The 27,711-nt window shown below is 40.3% G+C and overlaps 1 protein-coding gene across 1 annotated transcript in view; it reads left to right on the top strand.

The window, feature by feature from the left end:
- LRP2 (LDL receptor related protein 2) overlaps positions 1-27,711 on the top strand; it is a 203,180-nt gene that overhangs the window by 128,369 nt on the left and 47,100 nt on the right. Inside the window, exons 45-57 of the mRNA XM_089523031.1 lie at positions 30-272; positions 2,616-2,741; positions 3,852-3,971; positions 8,325-8,456; positions 8,669-8,870; positions 10,334-10,629; positions 13,171-13,687; positions 15,275-15,427; positions 16,602-16,772; positions 21,213-21,436; positions 23,223-23,400; positions 24,847-25,043; positions 26,843-27,088. Of these exons, the coding sequence (XP_089379157.1) occupies positions 30-272; positions 2,616-2,741; positions 3,852-3,971; positions 8,325-8,456; positions 8,669-8,870; positions 10,334-10,629; positions 13,171-13,687; positions 15,275-15,427; positions 16,602-16,772; positions 21,213-21,436; positions 23,223-23,400; positions 24,847-25,043; positions 26,843-27,088 (2,805 nt within the window). The remainder of the gene's footprint in view (positions 1-29; positions 273-2,615; positions 2,742-3,851; positions 3,972-8,324; positions 8,457-8,668; positions 8,871-10,333; positions 10,630-13,170; positions 13,688-15,274; positions 15,428-16,601; positions 16,773-21,212; positions 21,437-23,222; positions 23,401-24,846; positions 25,044-26,842; positions 27,089-27,711) is intronic.

Raw genomic sequence — 27,711 nt, forward strand, 5'->3', positions numbered from 1 at the left:
CATTTCTTTGTCACTTTTATCTCCTTCAGCCTTTCATACCTGTCAGCCAACAGCTTTCACCTGTGGCAATGGGCGGTGTGTGTCCTACGCTTATCGCTGTGATCACTACAATGACTGTGGAGACAACAGTGATGAGGTGGGCTGCTTGTTCCGAACTTGTGACTCCCACACAGAATTTACTTGCAATAATGGAAGGTGTATATCTCTTGAATACGTCTGCAATGGTGTAAACAACTGTTATGATAATGGCACTTCAGATGAGAGAAATTGCCGTAAGTTGATTCAAACTACATATTGTCCTTTAGGATCTGATTCTTTGGGCTACAGAAGAGGAAACTAATATTTTTTTAAACACAAATTGAATTTACAGGCATCTTGAAAACTGATTGGATGTTATTTTATTATCTGTTGCCATTTCAGAAATGGTCTAATCGGTTTGTATGTCAAGGATGTGGTGATTTAGACTGGATTATATAGCATACCTTTAGTGTACAGTTCAAAACCAACCTGATTGTGAATTTATTGAAATTAATGGGATTCTTGATATATTTTCTATAGAATATATTAATGTTCCCATTGAATGATAATTGCAGTGTAACTAGTCCCGTGGCTCTTTTACCCAGAAACAAAATAAGTAAAAAATGTATTCTTATCTTTTGGCCTTGATTTCTTTATGAAACCATGGTTATCAGTACTACTATGATGGCAAGGGCCATGACACTATTTTTGATGCCATGGTGCTGTACAGAAATCACAGTGAGTGAAGTGGGAAAGAGGAAAGGAGTGCATGTCTCCCCTTCTACGTGTGTGGCAACAATTCTTTATTAGAGACAAGTATAATACTGTGCACATCTTTTCCATTGGATAAATTCTATTTCATGCAAGTGACACAATCAAGAACCAGCCAGTCATAGAGTGACATCAAACAATTTTGTTGATAACAGAGGCCCCTGGATTAATAAGAGAATGATAAATAACACCCTTTTCATGAGTCAAAAAGTAGTCCCTGCTCTTTTTCATGTGCAGTATATTTTTATGTGAATGTAGGTCCTGACTGTGTTCAATTGGACTCCTTAGCATGTACCATAAGTCAAGCTTGTATATCCTATGAAGCCAAACCTAGACTGCCTACTGATAATTCAGTGGTAAGTCTCTATGGGTGTCCTTTCCTTCTTGCCTGCCCAGAACTTCAAAAAAGGGGAAATGGTTCTGCTCTCTGGCCATAATATGCTAAAACAAAGCTAAAAGGCTTTGTTTGACTTGGTATTTCAGAAGCTGTAGAGGGCTAGTTACGTAAGCCAAAATGGGCTTGCTGTGTGTGGGAAACTTAATCAACATGGCATTGGTGTTTATTTGTTGCTTTGTGAAGCAGTGGAGCTATTTCTAATAAGGAGACTGGTTTGAATTAAGAGGGAGATGTTCTTGGATATTGTGTTTTTAATATGTTATACTGTTTAATACTGTTTAATACTTAATACTGTCTTAAGGGGGGGAGGGATAAAGTGTTTTTAATTGTTGTATTTTATATTTTACTGTTGTCAACCGCCCGGATTGGTTTCCCATAGGGTGGTATACAAATAATAATAATAATAATAATAATAATAATAATAATAATAATAATTATTATTATTATTATTATTATTATTATTATAATAAATATCCTGAGAACAGCAAGTTAATGTTTAATGAAAGGAGAAGGGAATTGATTTGAACCTTTACTGCTCATGTGATCATTTTGAATACATGGGAGGCCTAGCTAGAGTTTGGCAACAATTCAGAATGAAAGATTTACTGTTTTCTGATTATGATATATTTGTAAAACATTTTAAAGTGACAACGTTAATAAGATGAATAACACGTGAAATTGATGACAAACGATATTAGTTTCCATTGCTATTGTTCAATTATCATGGTGAAATAAGCCATTTAGCTTCATCTGTTTATAGTGTGGTCATTTTCCTTTCCCTCATGCTCTCTAAATCTACTCTGGAGGGTTGAGGGACTCTCGGTGATAGATTTTGGGAAGCAATGGATGGGGGCTGCAGGCAGAGGACAGGAGGAAAAAGTCTTACTGTGCAGGCAGAAAACCACTCATGCTGTCTTGCATTCTGCCATATATGATTTACTCTCCCTTTTGTGTGAAGCACAGAATTTCTACTGTGCATAAAAATGTACAGTATAGTATTATTTTGATAAATATTTTTGTTGGACATCTGCATTTTAGATAATTACCCCTATATACCCACAGAAAGCCAACAGGAGAGCCATAATCATGTTTAACTAGTTTTTATGTAATTTGAATTATGAGCATTTATCAGTGGATTAATACCTGTACTATTTTTGGTATGTGATTATACTGAGAACAACTGATTGAATGGTGACCAGGTTGCTTAATTGTTACCCTCAGAGAAAAATGTGTATTAAATCATTCTCAGACTAATTGCATGATATGTAACAGTACATTTGAAACTGAGTCCCAGATAACAACTCTTATTTTAAAAAAAACAGTTTGTGGTTACTTTCAAAATTTAAAAATCCAGGGTATGTTACATTTTAAGAGAGGAAGAAGAAAATTAAACTCTTCACTCCTCCTCTTATTTCCTTTTTTCTAAAAGCCGAACGTACTTGTCAGTCTGGATACACAAAATGTCAAAGCACAAACATATGCATTCCCCGGACTTATCTTTGCGATGGAGATAATGACTGTGGTGACATGAGTGATGAGAGCCCTACTCACTGTGGTAAGCTAATGGATTTCTCAGTTATGCACCTCCACTTCATGCTCCTGTGTCTTGATTCTGGTCAAGAGCCAAACATTCTTGTAGCTATTGTTCTTTGTTTTTAGCATTGCAGTAGACATAGTTTGCATATATGTGTGATGTGAACATACCAGTTAATTGTCGGAAACTAAAACTGAAAACAGAAATCTGACCTAAACTATGTTTCAGTGCCCAACTGTGTGAGACTCACTGAATGAAAAGAAATTACAAAAGTGTTGATTTGCCAAGTTCCCATTGATTTAATGGGCTTAATTAGTCAGGATGGCAACTGGATTTAGCCACAAGGTCTCTAAAGGGAAGACTCTTTAGATCTCTCAGGCCAGGTCTCTACAATTCTGTTTCAGTACTTCAGCTGTTATACCACATTGACCCTTTTGTTATCATTATGATCATTTGGCATTCATTTTGCAAAGTGCTGGCTTTGGGATTTTGAGGGGCCTTTAGCCACCATTTCCTTAGGGGTAAGAAGAGGTGGGATGTACAGATAAAGAATTATTTTCACCTGGATCTGATCTTCAGAAAACTTTGGGTAAAATAGAAGGGATTGCACTGTTAGAATGAGTCCTCTGCTAGTCTCAAGGCTCTGGCAAATGTCCAGCCTTACAGCCCTCTGGAGCCAGCTGTGATACTGCCAGCAGTGTGCTCAGAGCTACATAAAGCATTGAGATCATGTAAATCAGTTCCCATCCAGAGGGCTTCTATCATGGAGACCTAGTGCTCTATAGAGGCTTGAAGATTCAGTTTGAGAACTGAGCCCACACAGCTTCTGCACTCTGTGATTTCATTAATTGCTCTCTACCAGGCTTAACACCACTCTTCACCAGTCCACAACATCAAGGTGGCCTTCGAAGTCTTATTCCACTGCAACTCCCAGCAGCCCTACCCAGCACAGTCATTAGAGATGATAGGAGCTGCAATATTTGGAGAGCCACAAATTCCTCACTCAGTATGAAGATAACAATACTGACCTATTTCACAAACTTCTTACAGTGATAATTAATACCTTTGAAGTGTGAGAACTACTCCAAAACACAGTTCATGTGCTAAGAACTGTTCTTCTCACCCTTTCAGTCTCACTGACCTGCTCCAGTAGCGAGTTTCGTTGCTCATCAGGCCGTTGTATACCTGCTCATTGGTACTGTGATCAAGCAATAGATTGTGCTGACAGCTCAGATGAGCCCTCCTCTTGTGGTAAGTATGATGTTCAGAACACAGTGATGTGGGAAATTACACCCCACCTATGGCTTGTGGTCCAACCAGTGTGTGTGTGTGTGTGTGTGTGTGTTATTCTGCTTCATGCAATGACACCCACTTGCATGTTTTTGAATCACAGAATCATAGAGTTGAAAGAGACCTCAAGGGCCATCCAGTCCAACCCCCTGACATGCAAGAATACACAGTCAAAGCACTCCCATCAGATGCCATCCAGCCTCTGTTTAAAAACCTCCAAAAAAGGAGACTCCGCCATACTGTGAGGCAGTGTGCTCCACTGTTGAAAATCTCTTACTATCAGGAAGTTCTTCCTAATGCTTAGGTGGAATCTCTTTTCCTGTGGCTTGAATCTATTACTGTGTGTCCTGGTCTCTGAAGCAGTAGAAAACAAGCTTGGGTATCATATCATCCCTTAACTTTTTCTTTCATACCCCACTTCCTAAGCTACTCCTCATAGGGCATGGTTTCCAGACCCTTCACCATTTTGGTTGCCTCCTGTGGACATGCTCCAGCTTATCCACATCCTTCTTGAGTTGTGGTATACACTGATTCAAGAAAGTGAATTGAATAAAATAATGGCTAGTCAGTGATAGTCAGCCTAGACAAAAAGTCCAAAATCTATAATCTGAGACAGTCCCGCTGTAATGCACAGAGTAGTTCGTGTGCCACTTCTTTCAACCATGAGACAGGCTTGCTTATATACACCAGGCAGGTATATAGATTCAACCTTTCTATACATGACCAAGCTGGTGGCCTCTGATATTCTAGCCTATGAATGCAACAAATTTCTGTTGTTTATGCCAGTAGTTGGCTAGAATTGAATAGACCAATAGTAACTATGTTTTGTGATGTAGTTTTCCATTTATACAGCTAGTGTAATTTTCAGAGCACCTAATTTGTCTAGTCTTCATCAGGTTATATCCAGACATTGCTTATCCTTGCTCCTTATTGATTTGCTGTTCTGCACATCCTTACTTGGCAGTGGAATCTGTTTCTAATTAAGCATGCATAGGCTTGTATTGTTGGGGAAATGGTGAGGAGGCTTTTTATAATTAGAAAAATTATTAAAAAATAGTTGAACTCATAACTGAAATTGTACATGCTGAACTGGAAAGATAGGAAAATTCAGCCATCAAGCAAAAACCTCTCCATAAAGTTGTTCTAAGGATTTTACTGAGAAAAAAAATTCATAGTGAAAGAGAAGATAGATGTGACTTCTTTTAGAGACAATTATTTACAATTTAGTTCTTGATATGTCCTAGATACTATCAGACATGTTGCATAAATGGTTATATTTCTTTGGGAGTCCTCAGAAGAAATTTCTTGAAGTTCCCTTCATACAGCAATATTTATGGCATAAATAGTGAAGCTAGGAGAGTAATCTTCAGATCATTCTCCAATCCTAAAATGGGCTGCCTTGGTAACACAGCCACCATTTTCTTTTCTTAGTTTCTTATGTTTTGAAATAGAAGGAAGAGGACAGAGAGAAAGACTAGATGAGGGAAGTGGAAGAGGAGAAACACATGCAAAGGAGAGACATTGATAGGACATGCTACATACCATACCATAGTGAATTCTGTGCTGTAGGATGAAGTTAAAACATTACAAAGATTACAAATTGCTGATGTGTGCAATGACCTTTGGTCAAAAGCAATAAAATTTGATTGATTGAATTGCTGATGTAAAACACCAGTCTTGGATCACCTGTCATAATTCATGTTTTTCTAATATATGATTTCATTTTACTTGAATGGCAATGGGCACCATTTGAGCTGAGCATGTAATTTGTACTTAAGGTTCTTTTTACTGAATTCCACCTAGAGAGAAATAAAAGGAAAATCTCAGTGGTTGATAATCTTGCCATAATAATATCTGGAGTTCTAATTGCTTCTCATAAAATGTGACTTGGGCAACCTTCTGCTTTTTCTCTTACTTACTCCCTCACCCTAAAAGTCACATCTCATGAAATGTAGTGCATATTCAGAGAGAGAGAGAGATGGAGATTTTACAATATAGGGTGTGACATAAATATTTTGGTGCTGAGGAATAAAGTACAATCACATGGATTATCCCTCTTGTGCCAGATTAGAGATATGAGAGAGAGAGAGCAACTAAATCCACCAGTTTACCCCATGTGGCCTAGCCTCATTTTACCCAGGTGGGCAGCATGACCCACTGCCCTGGGCTTTCAGGTTTGAGCAGGCTTATACTGGTTGTCCTTTTGGTTAGGACTTTTTTCATGCCAATCAGATTGACAGATGGGATTGGCATTGTTTCTATCCTGTTGAGTATATTTATTTATTTACTCTATTATTATCCCACATTTCCCCTAAAATGGGATTCAAGGCAATTAAATGGTATTCAAGGGCTCTCCTTATATATGTGCATGTATTAATTTATCCTATATACTCATGTGTAAATTGACTTCATGTATAAGTCAAGCTCAGGTTCTGGGGCCAAAATTATGGCCTAGGGGCCTGTAAATGATGTAGAAGATGAAGCAAAGGAAAACAATGCCAATGAATTTACAGAATTCTGGTGTTCATAACTGTTTGTGCTCAACCTTAGAGCTGGATGGATGAGGAGGGAACTAAATAAATGGTGGATGTGCAATGTGAGTGGGAGGCAACCAGGAGTGGGCAGAGCTAAGAAAAAATGCCCAAGTCTCTTCTCTTGGCACTCCTTTGAGGGGAAATGCCAAAGAGCCACCACCACCTTTTACCACCCAGGCATTCAAAAAGCCTGGAAGCAGCACTGAGGCAGGGAGGATGGAGATGAGCAGTCCCTCGTTTAGGTTCTTCCAGGACAAACTATAATCTCAACTTTTGCCACTCTACTGAGAGAAAGGAGATGGTTCCTTTTTTGATGAGAGCTAAGGCACGATTGTACATCCATTGACCCATGGATAAGTTGACCCATTTTGTGGGTTGGGGTGTATGTCAAATTTTTTACTAAAATGTTCTAGATATATACATAGGTATATACAGTATTACTGTTGTGTAGTGTTGAATTGTTCAGGATTCACTAAATTTACATGTAGCTTAAATAACAACCTATTAGAGACAGTGGAACAAGAGTGGTTATCTGTTGTTGAACACTGGAAGAAGACATGGAAAGGTATAATCATATAGTGCCTATTATTGAAATGGGCAACTGCACAGTGCAGACATCAGCTTCAGAATGGAAGAAATTCTCTCAGATAGTAACAGACTTAGAAAATTATAGACAGATTATTTTTCATTTAATTCGTAATTTTGATAAAGCTAATGACAGTGGCATTATTGAGGCTAATATGCAGAAGACAACTGATAATGGTTGAAGGAAACTTGCTTTGTAGAATTTCTGCAGAAGAAAGGCAAAACCACTTTTTATTCGCTTCAGAGGGTAAAGAACATTTTTGATAAGATGACAAAATAACATGGACTTAAGTTAATATTAGCTTGAGCCAAAATCTCAGTGGAAGGACTAAAATAGCAAGGATAAGAACTAAGAGATGTGTATAGTCAATAACAAAACAGTTATAAACAACAATATATGTTATATTTTGCTTTTATAAAACTGTTATAAATAAAACTATATAAAAAAAGAATTGGTCAGGGCTCCTAAATGGAGGCCACAGTATAGGGCTGGGCAACTGTTGAGGATTAGGAGGTGAAACGTCAGGAATAAACTCTTCTAGAACTTGGCCACGTAGCCCGAAAAACCCACAAAAAAACTATGGGTTGGGAATGGCAAGATAAAGAGGGCTCCTTTTTAAATATGTGGCACACTTTTAAGAATGTGAAAAGTTACTGTTCCAAGATTTATATGTTAATCCAAAAAAAATTAAATCTAGATTTTGTAATGTTACCAGAAATATTTTTGTCCGGTATTATGGATAAAGACCTGGATAGTATATATGGGCTACTTCTTTGATGTATGATAATAGCAACAAAAATATTTGCTCAAACTTGGAAATAGACTGAAACACTGACAATGGAAGAATGGATAGTTATGGTTACTGATTTAGCCCAAAGGGTCAAATTAATGTGTACTAAAAGATAAGCCAATTAAAGACTTTCTGAAATTTTGGGAACTACTGTATTTATGAATTTTTAAGCAATAAGAAATCCACCTATGTTATAATCTGTGTCTATGGTTATTAGCAATTTTAGTAAGATTATTTAATAGGATCTGTAAAGGTAGAATCTTTATCTTTGAGCGTATAGAATTTTGATGGTAAGTAATTGTTTTTAAAATTAATTATACTTAAGTTAATAACAACAACAACAACTGAAAATGGTACACATGTTGAATAGTTTTCAAATGGAACAAACTTCTTTTTCTTGTCAGTTCCTCCTGTCCGGAGCTGTTCAAGTGACCAGTTCAGGTGTGATGATGGTAGATGTATCCCAGCTTCCTGGATCTGTGATGGTGACAATGACTGTGGTGATATGAGCGATGAAGACCAAAGACACAGTTGTGGTAAGTACTTTTAAGACATTTGAAGTATCACTGTTTTGGTATTATTTTAATGTTAGTGTTATGCAGTGGGGCGAGTTCTTCCCTGCAGTGCAAAAACAGCTCCTCCTAAGTGGCTTAGAAGAGATTGAAGGCAGGGATTGTAGACTTAATTTAAATAACACAATTAATGGATATATTCAAGATAACTGCTAGAAATGTGTGCTTCCTTACAGCCAATCGCAGCTGCTCAGCCTCTGAGTTCACATGTGTGAACAATTCACCCCCACTGAGAAGGTGTATCCCTAGGGCTTGGGTCTGTGATGGCGATGCTGACTGCAGTGATGCTTATGATGAACATCAAAACTGCACAAGAAGATCATGCATGGATAATGAATTCACCTGCAGCAATGGACTGTGCATCCGTAACACTTACAGGTTTGTTTATGTTGTTCTGCAAAAAAACCATGGCCTCCAGAACAGGAGTGGGCAACCTTTTAGACCTCAAGGGCCTATGCAGTGCCAGCAGGCAGGTAAACAGTTGCACATGCCCATATATATACATGTATGCACGTACACATGTATCCAACCACATTTCAGTATCTAGGGGATGGTGAGATTTAAACTCCCCCCATGCACTGAGAACCATGGGTACAGTTGTCTTGAGGGTGGAAGGTTAAAGCCTGTCCTACCCAACAGCAGTCTGCACTGAGATGAAAGTTCGCCTCTGATATTATTGATAAGGGAAAACACTGATCTTGGTAGATTGGAATCACAGTGAATGTGTGTGTGACATCAACTGCTACTGCTAGTCTCCCTGCCCCCACCCCCAAACATCCCATGCAGTGAGGGGCGTGTAAGGGGTTCCTGGCTTCACATGCTTCATTGGGAATTACCAAGGGTTGTGAGTTGCCCACCATACCATAGAAATTATATAGCCAAGTTGAGAGGGCCAGTAAATCTCAGCAAACATAATAAAAGACCACAGTCTAGGTTCAAGTTCCAATTTCTCTGTACTCGTTGGATTGATCTAGCTCCCAGGTAGGATACTAGAATTCAGCACCATTGTCCTTTCATCAGGGTCACACTTGTCAAAATTTCTTTCTTTCTTTCTTTCTTTCTTTCTTTCTTTCTTTCTTACCTTCCCTCCCAGATCAATGAAAGATTGCTAGCAAAAGATCTTCACGCTGGGTGGGGGGGGAAGGTTAGCAATGAGGAAGGTTTTTGAATGTTGCAAAGATGGGGAGTGGGTGAATAGGAAGATTGAACGAAAAGGTGGAGGGAGGTTGTATAAAAGGTTTTTTTTTGTAGGTTGGAACTTATCAAGAGCCTCAGGAGACTCAGCTGTTCTGCTTGTCTGTCCTGTTGGATTTCCCTGTCCAGTCCCACCAAAGTATATTGCTAACATTTTCTTACTTGGAATTCCCATGTGCAGCCGTTTATGCCTCTCGCCTAACTGTGTTTACAGTCCTAATTCCTCCAAACTTTCTGGATCACCTTTTGGCCTAGAAAGTATGTCTTGAACTGCTAGAAGCCTCCAAGAGTAGCAACTCATGTTTCAAATCCAGATGTGAATTTACCTCTTCCACCTTTTTGCTTTGAGGGGACTTTCTTTGTTCCTGGAGGGCTGGAGAGGAAAGAGATTGACCTCCAGATCTGCTGCAGACACCTCTACTTCTGCTTCAGATAATACCAGTGTCAGTAAAACCTTATGCTTTGCACACAGTCCCTTTTAAAAAGAGAATGTTCAGTGTGGGTCAGCTTTCTTCAATATATTGTCACTTTATTTGAACAAGAATGGTTGTGATCTGCATTTTCCCCAATAAATACAGGCTTATATAACTTTGCACGTGGCAGTGCTGTCTCTTTGGTATTGTTCTAGTTATGGGTTTTTTTTCCAGATGTGACCGACGCAATGATTGTGGTGACAGCAGTGATGAGAGAGGTTGCATCTATCAGCCATGCCCACAGCACCAGTTTACCTGTCAAAACGGCCGTTGCATCTCAAAGGCCTATATCTGTGATGGAGACAATGACTGTGGTGATGAATCAGATGAGCTGGAGCACCTCTGTGTTACACCAGAAGCAACCTGTTCTCCTCATCACTTTAAGTGTGACAATGGGAACTGCATTGAGATGGCCAAACTTTGTAATCGGCTAGATGATTGCCTGGATAATAGTGATGAGAAAGGATGTGGTATGCCTACAACCTTGTTAACTAAACTTATTTTTTTAAAATATTTTGAATCCTTGGATTTAACTTGAAATCTAGACAAGTTTTATTACCTGGCACTTCCCAGTCATGAATTCTCAGAAGTCAGATCACAACTTCTACTACTTTCAACCAGCATAGCCAATAGCTGGGGGTTATAGGGGTTCATCTTTGAATGTAAAATTAGGAAATGCTGCTTAGTTAACAGCCATTTTGATGAATTGGTCAAATCATTCCCAAAGACTGATTGACTGGACTAGGGACGGCTAACATTAATAATAATAACAACATAAAATAATATAATAATAATAATGTAACATTGCATGTTAGGAGCCCTGGTGGCGCAGTGGTTAAACAACTGTACTGCAGCCACTCGCTCAAAACCATAAGGTTGCGAGTTCAAGACCAGCAAAAGGGCTCAAGCTCGACTCAGGCTTGCATCCTTCCGAGGTCACTAAAATGAGTACCCAGATTGTTGGGGGCAAATTAGCTTACAGTTGTAAACCACTTGGACACTGCTTAGGCGGTATGAAGCGGTATATAAACGAAGCTTGTTTTGTTTTTTGTTTTAGAAAAGATCAGTGGAAGCCTTCTCAGCCACTTAGCATCCACCTTCTGTCTGTTCTTTACTATGGAAACTCAGAGCTGTGTATATGCCATACAGCCTGTCCTGCAGTTTTTAAACTTTCTACCCTTCCATGTAGTGAAGGACACAGTTCCATTATCAGTGCTAAAATAAAATTCAGTGGCCAGTCCAGTTTGCTTCTCAGCATTGAATTGGGAGGGGGGGGGGGGACATCATCTCACCTTTCACCTCAAACAGTAGCACATCTTGGGTCAACTCCGTATCCTATTGATCTGTGAATGCTGATAAAAATAGCAAGCTGATGTGTTCAACATTTGTGTCAATCCTCTGCAGCCCAGATACATAAAGATATCATGAGAATAATTTTGGAGTGTGTTACTATAGCTCCTTGGAAGAAACATCACATATATGTATATATGTGTATAAACGCACTAGTGATGCCATGTTTTCAAAGCAAGAAGGGAAAAAAATTCATGACATTCAGAGATCCCAGTCATGAAGTTGTGTGAACACGTTTGTGTCCTACCAAATGAAAGCATTGATTTCATTTAACCTAGCCATCTGTTTTTCTGCAAAATTAACATTTTCTTCTTTCATAAATTGCACATATCTGTCCAGTCAATCAATCTTTTGAAGGGCCTACATCCCAAAATCCAGGATTTTTGGCAGCTCGTTCACTCAGTACAAAAGGAAAAACTTTCCAACCTTAAAATAGGGGCATCCCTTATATTAAGGGGGAAATAATAGTCCTATAAGGGACAAGCTTTCTGACTCTCAAATAAGGAACGTCCCTTACAATAAGGGACAGACAGACAGACAGACAGACAGACACACATACATATGAATAAAGTAAAAATAGAAATTGTGGACATTAAATGCACAAGTAGAAATTAGTGCCCTTATAGCTGCTTGATTTCCTCATACAATCAAGTAACTATGGGGCTCGACAGACCACCCCGAAAGGCCTGTTTTTACTCTTGATGGAGGCTGTGCCAAGCAAACAGCGCTGCTTCCATCAGGACTAAAAAGAACCCGCTGAAAATGGGTTCTTTTTAATCTCCGTGGTGAGTACCATGAATGCACCAATGGCGACAGCAATGATGTATTATTATTATTATTATTATTATTATTATTATTAACCTTTATTTATGAAGCGCTGTAAATTTACACAGCACTGTACATACAATCTTTTTAGTTAGACGGTTCCCTGCCCTCGGGCTTACAATCTAAAAAGACATGACACAGAAGGAGAAGGGAGTGGTGGAGGGAAAGGGTAAGAGGTCCAGCAGTTCCTCTCTACCTCCAAGGCCTTGACCAAGGCAGATGGACTGGAGGGAGGGCTTGGCTTCATAATGGATGGTTAATCTTCTTCCAGGGAAAATACATACTCTCAAGTAGGATAATACATATACAGTACATAGCAATACAGGAAATGTTTGATAAACAGGCACCAAAAGAACATCAAATAGTAAGCGACAATTATGCAATGCCTGGGAAGGCTTCCCTGAACAGGATGGTTTTCACCTCCGTTTTGAAGCTGGTTAAAGAAGTGATGGCTCTTGCTCGTGGGGGAAGAAGGTTCCAGGCGTGAGGGGCAGCAAGTGAAAAGGGGCGAATCCGGGATGGGGCAGAGGAAATCAGGGGCTGAGACAGCAGACCTTGACTACCAGAACGGAGGGCCCTGGTGGGAAGGTGAGAAGGTCTGATAAGTAAGGATGTGTGGCAGAGTGACGTTTAGACACTGTGCCACGCATGCGTCGTCATGGCAGCCCCCATGTGGACAGGGCTGTGTCATGATGGTGGTGCCGCCTCATGGTAGTCCTCGGGAACATGCAGTCGCTATGTACTCCCGAGCCCTAAAATTGGCCTGAGACTGCCGCTTTCCGCCAGTCTGTATCTGGTCATTGACTCATTTTTTGTCTGTTTCATTTTTGTACTAGGAATTAATGAATGCAATGACTCTTCAATCAGCGGCTGTGACCATGTCTGCACAGACACTCAGACTAGTTTCTACTGTTCATGTCATCCTGGCTACAGACTCATGTCCAATAAAAGGTCTTGTGATGATATTAATGAATGCAATGAAACCCCATCAGTGTGTAGTCAGATTTGTGAGAATACTGTTGGCTCCTATATCTGTAAGTGTGCACCAGGCTACATCCGGGAGCCAGATGGGAAAAGCTGCCGGCAAAATAGTAACATCTCACCCTACCTGATTTTTAGTAATCGTTACTATCTGAGAAATCTCACTACAGATGGACAGTCTTACTCTCTCATTTTGCAAGGCCTCAGAAATGTTGTTGCGCTGGACTTTGACAGAGTGGAAAAAAGGCTATACTGGATTGATGTGGGCAGGAAAGTCATTGAAAGAATGTTCTTCAATGGGACAAACAAGGAAATAATAATCAATGATGGTGTGCCTAATGGGGAAGGAATTGCAGTTGACTGGGTTGGCAGGTAAGTCTCTTTATTTTAAAACCATTTTAAGTGTTTCTGTGTGTGATCTGGTCATTATTGTGAATTAGTTGTTCAGTTTACATTCTCCAAAACTTAATGAGCAATTGAAAGTAATAGTGTAAGCAATGCACTTTTTTGTGTGTTTGTATGGCATTCAGAGAGGTTCACATGCACTATATTTGTACCTTTCCATCCAACCAAAGTTTTGCAGTACTCAGCCTGAGGAAGAATTCTGAAAAACTAGAAAACTCGCCTTTTAAAATAATACTTTGCTAGTCTACGAAAGTAGTGGTTTTCAACCTGTGGTCCTCCAGATGTTTGGGACTTCATTCCTAGATGCCATGACTGGTACAGCCAATGCTCAGGAGGTCTGGGAGATGAAATCCAAAATGTTGGGAGGATCCAAGCTTGAGAACCACTACACTACAGATAATGCCAACTCTTTAAAAAAACAAAAACAAAAACAAAAAACACATGAATTTCATGGCTGACTTCTTTTTTAACTACAAAAATGCTACTGTAATGTTACATGAGGATAAATACTGCCAACTAATTAACTTGTGGTAAATACTGCAAGAGAATAGTTAGCAGAATTCAATCTTATCCAATCTTCTTTGGGGTTGTTTGTCTTTTTACTAGATCTCTCAAGATCCACAGATCAGAACCCGGTGAAAAGAGTGTACAGTAGACACTTCCTATCCATGGGGTTTCAGTTCAGCACCGCCCCCCACCCACCCACAAGTGGCAGAAAACATGGATAGTGGCATCCCATAGTATTCAATGATGGCAATGTGTGCATGGATGCATCAGTGTGTCCATGTGCATGTGCCGCCATTGAATAATATGGGGCATGGTGATCTGCAGGCAGTCAAATTTGCAGATTGCCAGCCCGCTAATATGAAGGTTCCACTGTACATTTAGAATTAAATAAAAGTACACTTTTGAGTTCATCTTGAGCTCAGATTTTTCACTACCAGAACTGAATTGAACTCATAGTGCAATCACATAGGGGTCAAATAGACAGCTTGGAGCAGCCTCTGGCTGCTACAGCCCTGATCAACGCCTGATTGGTGCAGGACCAGACTGCCAGCAAGGATCAGGTTTTCCCCACTCTTTTTGCAGACAGCTTTGGGTCACATTAACCAGCCTTGATGCGACTTCCATCTAATCCAAGGATGTGCATCATCTGCATGTCACACTCCCAGCTTGGCCTGAAGGCAGCGCTCTTTGCCCATCTGTTTCACGCCATAGAAGTCCACTCCTGATTAGCCCCCAGCTTTTTTTAATTTTAGCAGCCTAAATAGGAAGAGTTCCATTGTGGCAGCTAATGATGAAATGAAAGATGGGAATTCTTGCTAATCTACTGCAAATTACCAAAGCCCTTCAGTAGATCTCTGATCTACCTTTTGCCCACTCTTGCTTTAGGATATCACATTGTAATCTCCAGTTTTATTTGGCTGCATTTTACCGTTGTTTTGAATCCTTTTGTATTTTAGCGCAGTGAAATAAAATAAAATAGCCACTGATACCAAAAATAGATACATCAAGAATGAGCTGATGTAACATTCACCTTCTGAAATATTTCAGAAAACTATACTGGGTAGATGACTCTAAGGACTGCCTCTATGTCTCTGAGCTTGATGGCCGATTCCGGAAAAAATTAATTGATCGGTGTTTGGATCCCAACAATACTTTCTGTTTCCAGTACCCTAGAGCTGTCGTTGTTCATCCCAAATATGGGTAAGGCTTCAATAATTATTTTCTTCTGAAGCAACTGTTGTATGTTATCTTTCTGTTAATCAGAAACCATGAACTTATTTCACCATTTGTCAGCATAATGGCCAATGAAGGCTTTATTTTAAAATTAGCAAAACGTTTGTAAAACGAGCACAGTCATGAATGATGATGCTTGTGCTGCTATACATTAATATTGTTTTAACAGTGCACTAAAAAATGGAACAAAGTCCCAAACTGACAGAAGATGGAAGAGAGACAATAAAGTTTGGGAAAAGAATGTGGAGGGAAGAGAGGAAGGTGAGCTATTAGTGAAACAGATAATGATGTAGTGGTCTTGGGAGGTCACTAGTGTCGTTTATGGATTATGTCTTTCAGTTTGGAATAAGCCAGTATCCATAATAATTTCATGTGCCCATTGCCCCAGAAAGTGGGGTTTGCCCCCCTCAGTTATTATCCCTGACTTTGCTGAGGGCAGAGTTCAAGTATTCATGTGTAATTTATAGTAGGGATCTTGAAGCTATCGAAATTCATGCTGTAGGAAAACCAATAATCACTAGTGAACAACACTGCTTTTTAATTATTATCTTCACCTGTTCCTTGCATTGGCAATATGTATCCTTTAATGGATGTCTTGAGGGACAACTGCACTGAGTCCATGTTTTAGGGAAAATATGACATATAAATAAAGTTAATTGTCATTGGCATCAGCATCTTGCAACTGAAGAAGCCAAAATAACTTTTTATACCAAAGCGACATACCATAAAGTGGTAGAGTGATATGTCAACAGTCTTCCTACCTTAAAAGTTTCCACTGGCAATAAACAACCAACCAAATAAATAAATGGTTTTAATTTTAAAAAAAAACTTCCTTCCACTATGACCTTTTCTTTGTGTATAATCCCAATGTAATTTATACCCAAATCTTAACCAGTGCCTTGGGCATTTAATGTCTTATTCAATGAATGTACATAGAATGATAAATCAAAGGACGTTCATGACATTGAAATATTGTGGAGATACATTGTATGGGACTGAATTTCTTATCTGAAGATGTCATAAATCACGCACTGGCTGATTTTTAAAGCCCCAAACTTCCCAGACTCACCCAATTTTCTTGTGTGTCCACTTTTGTATTAGAGATATTCTAAATGAATTTATGTTGTATTTACTAAAACAGACAGGTCTACTGGACTGATTGGGCAGAGCGAGCCTATATTGGACGTGTGGGAATGGATGGCAAGAACAAGACAGTGATTATATCTGCCAAATTAGAGTGGCCTAATGGACTCACCATAGATTACACCAATGACAAGCTCTACTGGGCAGATGCCCATCTGAACTACATTGAGTACGTACATAGAGAAGAAAAAAGCAACTGGGTAACTCTTCATACCAAATTTTGGGGTTACCAAACTAGCCTGCTGCAATTTGAAATCAATCTTATAGCAAACACAAGATTATACATTTGTTTTGTAGCATTGATATAATGGCTAAACGTATTTGTTACTGATCACTAAAAATGATGCCTAACCACTTGGGAGATATAATTATGTTTAAGTGCACATAGCATAAAGATGTCGGCTTTTTTCATAAGTATTTTCCTAGTCGGCTTTTTTCTTTTAAAAATATTATGTCTACTAAAATAGTAGCAAGTATGCATGAGACCCAGCATGGCATAGTGATCTGAGATTGAACTGGGACTCCAAGAGATTAGGGTTCTGCATACAGCCATGGAAACCCACTGTTACAGCAAACACCTTGGGCCAGTCACACACTCCCAGGTTCAGAGGAAAGTAGTGACAAACATCCTCTGAACAAATTTTGTCAACAAAACACATTGACATGGTTGCCTTAGAGTTGTTATAAATTCAAAATGACTTGAAGGCATACAACAAGTATGCATAATGTATCTTGGAATGTTCTTATCATTTTCCTTTCTGCATGTTCTTCTTGCCTAAATTTAGGCTTTTGTTATAGGCACTGAAGTCATCTGTAGACAAATACACTAGTTCCTCCACAATTGCAGCTTTGATATTTGCGGATTTGATTATTCATGGATTTTATTAATATATTATCTGAAGGAATTTCTAGGTCCTCCAGCGCAATTCTGTGGTCAATTTTAACCCAAAGTAGCACTGAAAGATCTAGAGATTCCTAGAGAAAGTACTCCTCTCAGCATTTGTAGCTCCTCCAGTGCAATTCTGTGGTCAGTGTCTGACAGATGTTGAGCACTGAATTGCACTAGAGGACCTAGAGATTCCCAGAGAGATATTCTGTCAGGTAAAAATGTAGTGTTTTTGTTATTTGCTGTTTTTCCACATTCATGGGGGTCCAATGCCCCTAACCCCAGTGAATGTGGAGGGACAAGTGTATAGTATTAACATTTTGTATTATGTGCTAAATAACAATTTCTACTAATGAAATGAAGTTAAATTAATTCAATTCAAATCAGATTAATTAAAAACAAAGTATAGAGCACAAACAGCATATAAGAACTTGAGATGTTTAAAATTTATAAATAAAGGTATTTATTGATGGGCTTAGTATCAAAGCTTGGGAAAGTTACTTTTTTGGTCTGCAACTCCTAGAATTTCTTCAGCTACGTGGATGCTGGATTCTGAGAGAAATAATTTAAAAAGTAACTTTTCCAAGGTCTACATGTGGTTCATAATGTGAATTGTGTGCAAAAGATATTTACAGAGTTGATGGTGAAAAAGCTTAAAAAAAAAAGCAGTGTCTGAATTCCTAGGACATGTGCCAGTCCTTGATCTCCATAAGTCCTTCTCCAAAACCCTGGGGATGTGTCACTGGGAGACATTTCTCCTCTATAAACAACAATAGGACATTAAAACAGTTGTGTTCCTGATGGTTATGGGTGTTACACTGGTGCAACAGTGTACGAATCTTTTTTGTGTGTCTTTGTACCCAGGGGCATGCCCTTGGAAAGGAGCAGGATGTTGGTAGGACATCTGGGTCCCACATCTGTGAGGTTCCAGCCATGTATCCTGAAGTTTACTCTTCTATCTCTTGCCAACTGGTTCAACATAAGCAGAGAAGAAAAGGGAGCAGAGCAGTTATGCCCATCTGTTAGGCCAGGCCTAGGGGAGCTGCAGTTTGGCCAGTTTGGTCTCCTTCTTCACTCCCCCACCACAAACTAGGAGTTTGGTTGGAAGAGTTTTCAGGAGCCCACAGATTATGATTGTAGATGAGACAGGAACCTAGGAACGGGCTGAGTAGCAGATTCTATCAGTATTAGCCTATTTGGGCCTACTACTTGAGTTAGTGGCCTCCTGCATCATATAACCCTGATTATATTATATCATTGTACAGTGGACCTTTGGCATCTGCTGACATTTGGTTCCAGGGCCCCCTCATGGATAACAAAATCTGTGAATGTTCAGGTCCCATTAAATACAATAGCATAGTGAAGTGGTGTCCCTTATATAAAATTGCAAAATCAAGGTTTCTTTTTTGGAATTAATAGTTGTTTGTAAATATTTTCAAGATGTGGATGGGTGAATCTGTGAATAAAGAATCCATGGATGTGGAGGGCTGACTGTATATATAAAAGGAGGAAGGCATGGTTCGTTGCTTAGAACAAATACTTTATATATGCTCTTTTTTCAGACGTATTGTTGAAGGAGTAGCAATTAACATATAAAAACACATTTTTTTCTACTAGGCATATTAAGCTCATTTTCTGAGATAAATGATAAAGATTCTATATTCAATCTGTCTGTTAAATCTTGTGAAAGTACAGTGGGCCCTTAGTATCCTCTGAGATTTGGTTCCAGGACTCCCTGTGAATACCAAAATTCATGGATGTTTAAGTCCCATTAAATATAATAGCATAGTAAAATGGTGTCCCTTCTGTAAGAAGAAAAGCCCTCCCTTCAGCCACCATCTCGGGGGGAGAGAGGCAGGCAAGCTCCAACTGCCTGCCTGAAAGAAGAAAAAGCCCTCCTTCCGACCACCATCTTGAGGGGGAGAGAGGCCTGGCCTGAAAGACTAAGAGCCCTCCTTTCGACCACCATCTTGAGGGGGAGAGAGGCCTGTTATGTTTTATTTTGACTTTGTATTGTACTTCCTGTTGTACACTGCTTTGATCTAATTTGGAAAAGCGGTATATAAATAAAAATTATTATTATTATTATTATTATTATTATTATTATTATATAAAATGTCAAAATCAAGGCTTGCTTTTAGGCATTTATGTAATTTTTTTTTATTTTCAACCCATGGACACTTGAATACATAGATAAAGAATCTGTGGATCCGAAGGGCTAACCGTACTCTCAGCCCTCCACATTCACAGCTTTGACACTCGCAGTTTTGATTATTTGCGAGGTCAAGGTTGCATGCATGTGCACTTGTCCTTCTTCTTCTTCCTCCCAAGCTTTTCCCCTTGAGAGGAAAAAGCCCAGGAGGGAGAAGCTGGGAAGGGTTCACGTGCCAACCCTGCCCCTTTCTTGGTAGGAATAGCTACCTTCCCAAGGCAGTCACCCCAACAGGAAAGGGCAAAGGGGAATAGATCCCCCTGCCTCTTTCCCAGTGGAGTAGCTGCCATCCCCAGGCAGCTATCCCAACAGGAAAAGGGGGAGGAGGATCAATCTTCCCTGCACCTTTCCCAGTGGGATAGCTGCCTGGGGAAGACAGCTATCCTATGAGGAATGGGGTGGGGAGCCAGTTAAAGGGATGGGAGGGCAGGAGAAGGAGAGGAGCGTGCATGCCTGCTCCTCTTGCTCCACCTGCCCAGCCCTTTAACTGGCTTCCTCATGGGGGGGAAGGTTATTTGCAGTTTTTCCGCATTCACGGGGGTCTTGTGCTCCTAACACACACACACCTCCAAATATGGAGGGCTGACTGTATTCGAAATACTTCTAGCACAGTGGTGAGGATTTTGTGGCCTTTCAGCATTTCTCGCCATTGGCTGAACTAGTTAGGTATGTTAAGAGATATAGCTCAGCAACGTATGGATGAAGGCACATCCTGATGATGATGATGATGATGATGATTTGTGTCCCGCTGTTTTCCCAGAACTGGGACTCACCCTATTTACTCTGAGATATTTGCTGACTTTCAGTATGTCTTCTAAAGATAGTCTTGATACCCCTTCCTTGTAGTCTAGGTAATTTGTTTGTCTAGTACTGTGGTAAGGTAATAATTAATGTACTAAACTGACATAATTGAAATAGGAAAAATAGTTGATAATTTATGATGACATCAGCTGGATTTTAGGAGTGACCCTAGAGAGCTATATTAACATCTAAATTGATACGAATGGTCTGTATTTTAGCAGGATGGCAGTGATTATTTCTTTGACAATTAAAGGGATATGTAATTGGTTGGCTCTAATCTACAGGTCAAAAAGCTACCACAACTGGTAATTTATTAAAAGTGGAAAAGATAACATACAGTATATAATTAATAATAATAATTTGTTTTATTTATATACCGCTATATATTTTGTTTGTCCATTGAACTAGAGCAGTAGCATACTTTTGTCTACAGCTTTCCTTGGGGTCAAACTGCAATTTCCCCCCTGATCTCAGATTTAGGCAAAGAATAGAGAATGAAGGCTGAAAACATAAAGAGGTTAAGTAACATTATTTTTTCTTGGCTAATACCCTCAGAGCTGTTGCCAGTTACCAATACACAATAAGACAGTTATTATTATTATTATTTTGGTTACTTTTATTTTTCACTCTTTCTGAAGTAATAGACAAAAGCTTCAGATGCAGTTGCCATTTTTTTCCTCTGTGCCACCTATTTTTCTTTTTTTCTGCAGGTACTCAGATTTAGATGGCCAGCACCGTCACACTGTGTATGACGGGACATTACCTCATCCCTTTGCAATTACAGTTTTTGAGGACACAATCTACTGGACTGACTGGAACACAAGAACAGTTGAAAAGGGAAATAAGTACAATGGATCAGGCAGGACCGTTCTAGTAAACACCACCCACAGACCTTTTGATATTCATGTCTATCACCCATACAGGCAACCAATTGGTAAGAGATTCATTCTGTCTGCTGTTCATGCCTGATTATTCTTTTTAGACTGATGTTTAAAGTGTGAATTCTGGTTGTAGGTTAGTGTAGAAGTAGAAGCTGAGAGGACATAGCCATCTTGCACAGGTCCATTTCCTTATTTAAACATTTTGCTTCCATGGGATGAGTTTTAGGCACGTTCCAGACGGGCCCTATTGGGCGCCGCCGTTACGTGGAAGGGGTGGCACTTCCTGATGTGCCTTGCCCCTCACATGTAACGAGGACGTCAAAATGGCGGCGCCCTATTCAGATGGACGCCGCCATTTTGACGTGACGGACGCCTAGCGTCTGCACGTCTCGGCGCCCTTGTGACGCCGCAAGGGCGCCATTGGCGCCTTGTGACATCACAATGGCGCTGCAAGAAAACTCGCTTTTTGCGGGTTCTTGCTGCGCGGGGGAATCGCGCGGTTTGTCTGCTACAGTTCCCTCACGCAGCAAACATGGACGCCAGCAGACCGCCCTTTTGGGCGGTCTGTAAAGCGCCTTAGAGAAGCATTTTCATGGAGATATATACAATGACTAGAATCCTCTTGATGAGATGCAGTAGTGTAACTCTTGTACATATTTTGGGATATTGCAGGAGGATGTATCCTTGTACTTGTCTCCACAATGCTTCTCTCTCCAGGTGTCCCAGTAGCAGTCAGAGGAGGGGGCTCATTGTTGCTGCTCCATCCTTTCAGCCACTGATTTGTTAAAGTCAAAAGTGCCCAGATGCGTTCTGGCTGCCCTCACACAGAAAGAAGGAACAGCCTTATGCTGGAGTAGAAGACTGCTCTTTCTTTCCCAGGTAAATTAAGAGAAGCCACAGCATTTCCACCCTGCACGTAGAGGAAGCAACATCCAACTCCATGCCACAAGTATGCTGGTGGATTCTTAATTTTCACCAGTGTGTTTGGTAGGTGTTGACCAGTAATTAATTGCCTCCCTGTGTCCTGTTGCTCTTCTAAAGGGGTAGGTGTTTTAACTACACCCAGCTGTTGCTTGTCTATTTTGATCCAGCAGGCTTACAGAAGGCAATAAGAAAAAGCTGCTAGCTGGCTGTTTATTACATCTTTATGAATTCCTGTTCTTCCATCTATACTGTGTACATTATTACCCTGGGCTTAACTTATTACTTGACCCTGGATTTGGGCTGCCAGTAGTTTTTTACTGATGAGTAATCATTTAACCATTGTGACATGTTTGGGCTACCTACGCATATTTACTTATGGTAATTAGGCCCATATTACAACCATTAAGTCAATGGAAGTTATGCACGTGTTCACTTTTTAAGTTCCCCATTAATTCATTGGGCTACTTCATTTAGGACTAACCATTTGATGTAGAATTCTAAGACATAGCTGTGTTAGTCTGGGAAATCAGTATGCAGAGGGATCTTGTAGCACATTTGAGACTAACTGAAAGAGAGAATTTGGTAGCATGAGCTTTTGCAGACTTGAGCCTACTTCCTTAGATGCACTGGATGCAGCTCATTGATTTACTACCCATGAATAAGGTACAGTTTATCTTCCTTCTTGACCACGTCCTCTACCTCTGAGATAATATATCAAGAGGATTTGTTCACCTGCATCTGTTCACTAGACCAAGATGCATTTTGTGCGGTTACTTTTCAATCTTGAATAGCTTGCGTATTTCCATCTGATATGTAAACAGCATCCTATCAAAAGCAAACAGCCTCCCAGAATTTCATTTTTGACTGTTTCTTTTCTGGGAAATAATTAGATCTTCCCCTTTCCTCTCTCTCCAGTAAGGAATCCTTGTGGGACCAACAATGGTGGCTGCTCTCATCTATGTCTAATAAAAAGTGGTGGTAATGGCTATGCCTGTGAATGTCCAGATAATTTCATGGTAGTTCGGTTTGGTAACACAGCACACTGCCTCCCAGTGTGTTCCAGCACTCAGTTCCTTTGTGCAGATACTGAAAGGTGATTGTTTTATCTGTTTCTATATTGCTGTGAATATAACCTCCACCCCCCAGGAATTGAGGTAGCATGTATAGGTCCTTCTTCACATTTTATCCTTATAATCTTATGAAGTAGATTAGAATTGGAGAGAGGGGCTGTCTCAAGGTCAACCAGAGAGCTTCATGGTTGCTTGGGGATTTGAACCCGAGTCTAGTCCTGCAATGAGACTCTTAACAACTACACTATACTGGTTATCTCTAGTCTTCCTGGTCCTTGAGTACCCAGAATCATTAAGTAATAGCTGACAATGGTACTTTTCTTCTGTTTTCTCTATCGGCTATAGCCATACTTAGCAGGAAAGTATCCCTGACAAGGAATGCATGGTATTAACATGTTATATAAGACTTTACCAATTATATGAGAATTTACCCAGAAATAGACTAAATATGTTCAAAAATACCAGTACATTGATCTGTAGTATTTTCTGGTAAAGTACCGTAGGCCCTTGGTATCTGCAGACTTGCCATCAATGGATCCCAGCATCCACAGATGGCAAGCTCTTGTGGGGTGGTGACAGAGAGGCAGAGGAGGAAGAGGCAGCAAGAGGTGGAGGAGGAGGAGGAGAAGGGAGGAAGAAGAGGTAGAGGCAGCAGTGGCGGGAAGAGGAGGAAGGAGAAGTAACAGAAAGAAGAGGTGGCAGCAAGAGGGGAGGAGGAAGAGAAGGCAGCGGTGGGAGGGAAGAGGAGGCGAGAGAAAGAGGGGGCAGAGGGAAAAGTGGTGGCGAGAGGAGGCAGCCGCCTGTGCGGTAAGAGCATTGAGGCGGGCTTTGGACAGCCGGGGAGGCAAAGTCCCATTGTCCCCAATGGTGGCGCAGCCATGTGGCCATGCCACCATTGAAGACAATGGTACTTGAGTATCCACACATTTTGGTATCTGCGGGAGGACCCAGAGTGGATTCCCCAAGGATATTGAGGGCCGACTGTATGTGCCTTTAAATTGCCTGTAGACTTATGGCAACTCCACAAAATTCATAGGATTTTGTTAGTCAAAGAATGCTCCAAGGTGGTTTTACCAATTCCTTCATCTGAAATATAGCCTGTAGTGCCTGGCGTGCCTGGCATTCCTTCGTGGTGGTTCATTCAAGTACTAACCAGGGCTGACCCTGTTTAGCTTCCAAGATCAGATGGAAATCTAGTGTCTTTTGGCTCTTTATAGGTAGGTGCAACTACATGCAGGAGACCTTTATATGAGAAAATATATTAATTTTTGATTAATTTAGCTTTGTGTAAACAGTCTGGGCTTACAATGCTAGGCAACTTTACCAGGAAGTAAGTTCTCTTGGTTAGAGTGAGATTTGCCTTTTTTAAAAACAAACAAACAAATCCACAGTTTATCTAGGGTTGTCCAAAGTCATTGCTTCCTCAAGATAAATATCCTTATCTCTGCTCTACACTCTTTTTTTAATAGATGTATTCCCATCTGGTGGAAATGTGATGGGCAAAGTGATTGCCGAGATGGCTCTGATGAACCTTCCACATGCCCTCATAGGTACTGCCATGTTGGCCAGTTCCAGTGCAATGATGGCAACTGTACCAGCTCTCATTACTTGTGTAATGGCCTATCAGACTGCCCAGATGGATCAGATGAAGACCATGTGCTTTGTGGTATGTGGCTTGTTCTTTATTCTCAACATCTTGTCAATATATCAAGCACTTATCACTAGCAAGATTAGGGGTTTAGAGAAGTAAGAACCACTACTTTTTCATGAACAGAAAATGAGACAAAGCCTCTTGTGAATAGTTAAACACAATGGCCAAGTTTGGACACACAAGCCAGAATTCAGTATAATTTTGGTTTCTGAGAGGTGAACTAGTGTCTGGCTTCGGATTCTCAGCTGCTCCCCCTTGCACAAAGTATTCTGTGCAGAAGAATCCAGGGGATTTTTTCTCTGAGTTAGAGAAACTAGTCAGTCCTTATTGCTGCCACACTGAGATACTGAAGGTTTTCATACCAGGCAGAAGCGCTGGTCAGTCGTCCCTCAAACGTTGAGGAAGCGCGCACATGTGAAAGCCTGGCACGCTTCTTCATCATCAGGGAATCGTCAGCTCCCTCTAGCATCACTGAATCATTCCAGGAGAGGGCATTTTCCTCTGAACAGAAACTTTGCATTCAGAGGAAATGCTCTCTCCTGAACAATTCAGTGACGCTAGAGGGAGTCACTTTTACACACACACGCTTTCTCAACATTTGAGGTACAATTTATCAGCGCATCTGCCTGGTATGAAAATCTTCAAAGTTGGGGCTGGGCTGGGGTGAGCAGGGTTGAGGCCAAGGTTTTCAGGTTCCACACACCCAGCTGGAGTCTTTTGCCCATCTACCTCTTGCCAGGAATAAAAACCAAACCAACCTAGTAGACTGCCACTATCCCTTATTTGTTCACATATTTTGAGGAAGGAGAAGCCTAGGCCTACATTATTAAGGTTCTAAGAGTGAAGGACCAAAAGTAATACCTACTGGCCTAGAGCCTTGACTAGGTAACCAGAAAAAGTAACCTTCAGGATTGGGTTTAGTACAAAGGCACTACTAGAATAAACACACCCAACACCAGTTTAACACTTTTTCCAAACCACGATACTCTTTGGGATATATGTTAACAACAGGCAGAATATAGCTATATAGATACATATACCAAAAGATCAGGCAGGATCTCTTACTGCAAGAATAAAGCATAAACAGAATGCAAGATCATTCTCACACCAACACCGATGTGCTGGCATGAGAACACAAACACATTTAGGAAATGTGTATCAAGAAACATAAGCCATTCCATATTTGTCTAAAGAAACCATAGTGTTTCATTAGCCAATCAGGGGGCCAGAAATGTTGAATGATCTAACGTTTGCAGATAAGTAACTTTCCACAGCTACATCACTCAGCCAAAATTAGTTTTGCTTGGGAACTCTCAAGCTGATCTTGACCAGGCCAAGACACAGCTTTGCTGACAACCCACAGTTTATCTGTGATGTCAGTAATGGAATCAGAAACTGCTTTAATCCACAAAAAGCTAGTTTTATGACAGACATCTTGAAAATTAACCAGAGACCAAAGTCCATGGTTTGTTTAGCCACTTGTTCTAACAGCAAGCATAAAAATAGGAGCCACCATGTGGGTTTGTCTACAGTAAGCCAGGAATTACCAGGATTTACCATGGCATCTTACCATGGCATGCCATGATATCAAATAAGACCTTCTTCCTATCAAAAGATCAGTTATTTTTAGTCCTGTGATCACTTAGGATATTGTCTAGCTCCATGTCTCTGCATATTTAGCACCCCCGTTGTTCCACACTGAAGATTACTCAAAATATTGTCATTCATAAAACAGTTCACACAAGTAAGGTTCTACAGCATTTACTTTTCTTTCTATAGTAATGTCAAGATAACACAATTTTGGTTCCTCTTAGCCAACCACCAGTGCGAGTCTCATCAGTGGCAGTGTGCCAATAAACGATGCATCCCAGAAGCCTGGCAGTGTGACCGAGAGGATGATTGTGGTGATAACTCAGATGAGGATAGTTCTCATTGTGCCAGCAGAACCTGCCCACCTGGGCAATTTAAATGTGACAATGGCCGCTGCATCCCCCAGTCCTGGAAATGTGATGTGGACGATGACTGTGGAGATAACTCGGATGAACCTATTCACGAATGCAGTAAGTTGAGTACAGCTTGTATTCATTTTTATTTGTTGAAGAGTTTGGAAGGCACTGGCTGATTTTGCCTTCACTGATGATACTGGTATGCCAAGAATACACAATGAAACACAGCAGAATCTAATTTGCAGTGGAGCACTTTGGAATAAATGCCCCATGAATGAGTTGTGCATGTTGCAGAGAATGTAGGAAAAATATAGGCACATTGCTGTCACATCAACAATAGTAATAGCAATAGTATTTACATTTCTACGCTGCTTCATAGTGAACTCAGCACCAGTTGCCCCTAACCAGTTGGGTACTCATTTTAACCAACCTACAAAAGAACAGAAGGATGAGTCATCCTTGGATCGAACTCACAACGTTGGGGCTGCAGTGCTGGCCTTTAACTATTGTGCCACCAGGGCTCAACAAGGTCACAGCATCCTTAATCCATTCAGATTAGTCCTTTGGTACTTTACTTAGTAAGCATTAATTAGTGCTACTGGGAGGCGACTTCCATATAAGTGGGATAGTGAATATGCAATAGCTTTTAGTTTGAACTTTAAAAGAGCTAGCCAAGAAAATGAGCTCTGTCCCTAAAATAGGTTCAGCACCTTGGACAGCACCGTATAACTCAATTG

This window comes from Sceloporus occidentalis, unplaced genomic scaffold, assembly GCF_023333645.1.
Source record: "Sceloporus occidentalis isolate IW3139 unplaced genomic scaffold, rSceOcc1.0.p SCAF_4, whole genome shotgun sequence".
NCBI lineage: Eukaryota > Metazoa > Chordata > Lepidosauria > Squamata > Phrynosomatidae > Sceloporus > Sceloporus occidentalis.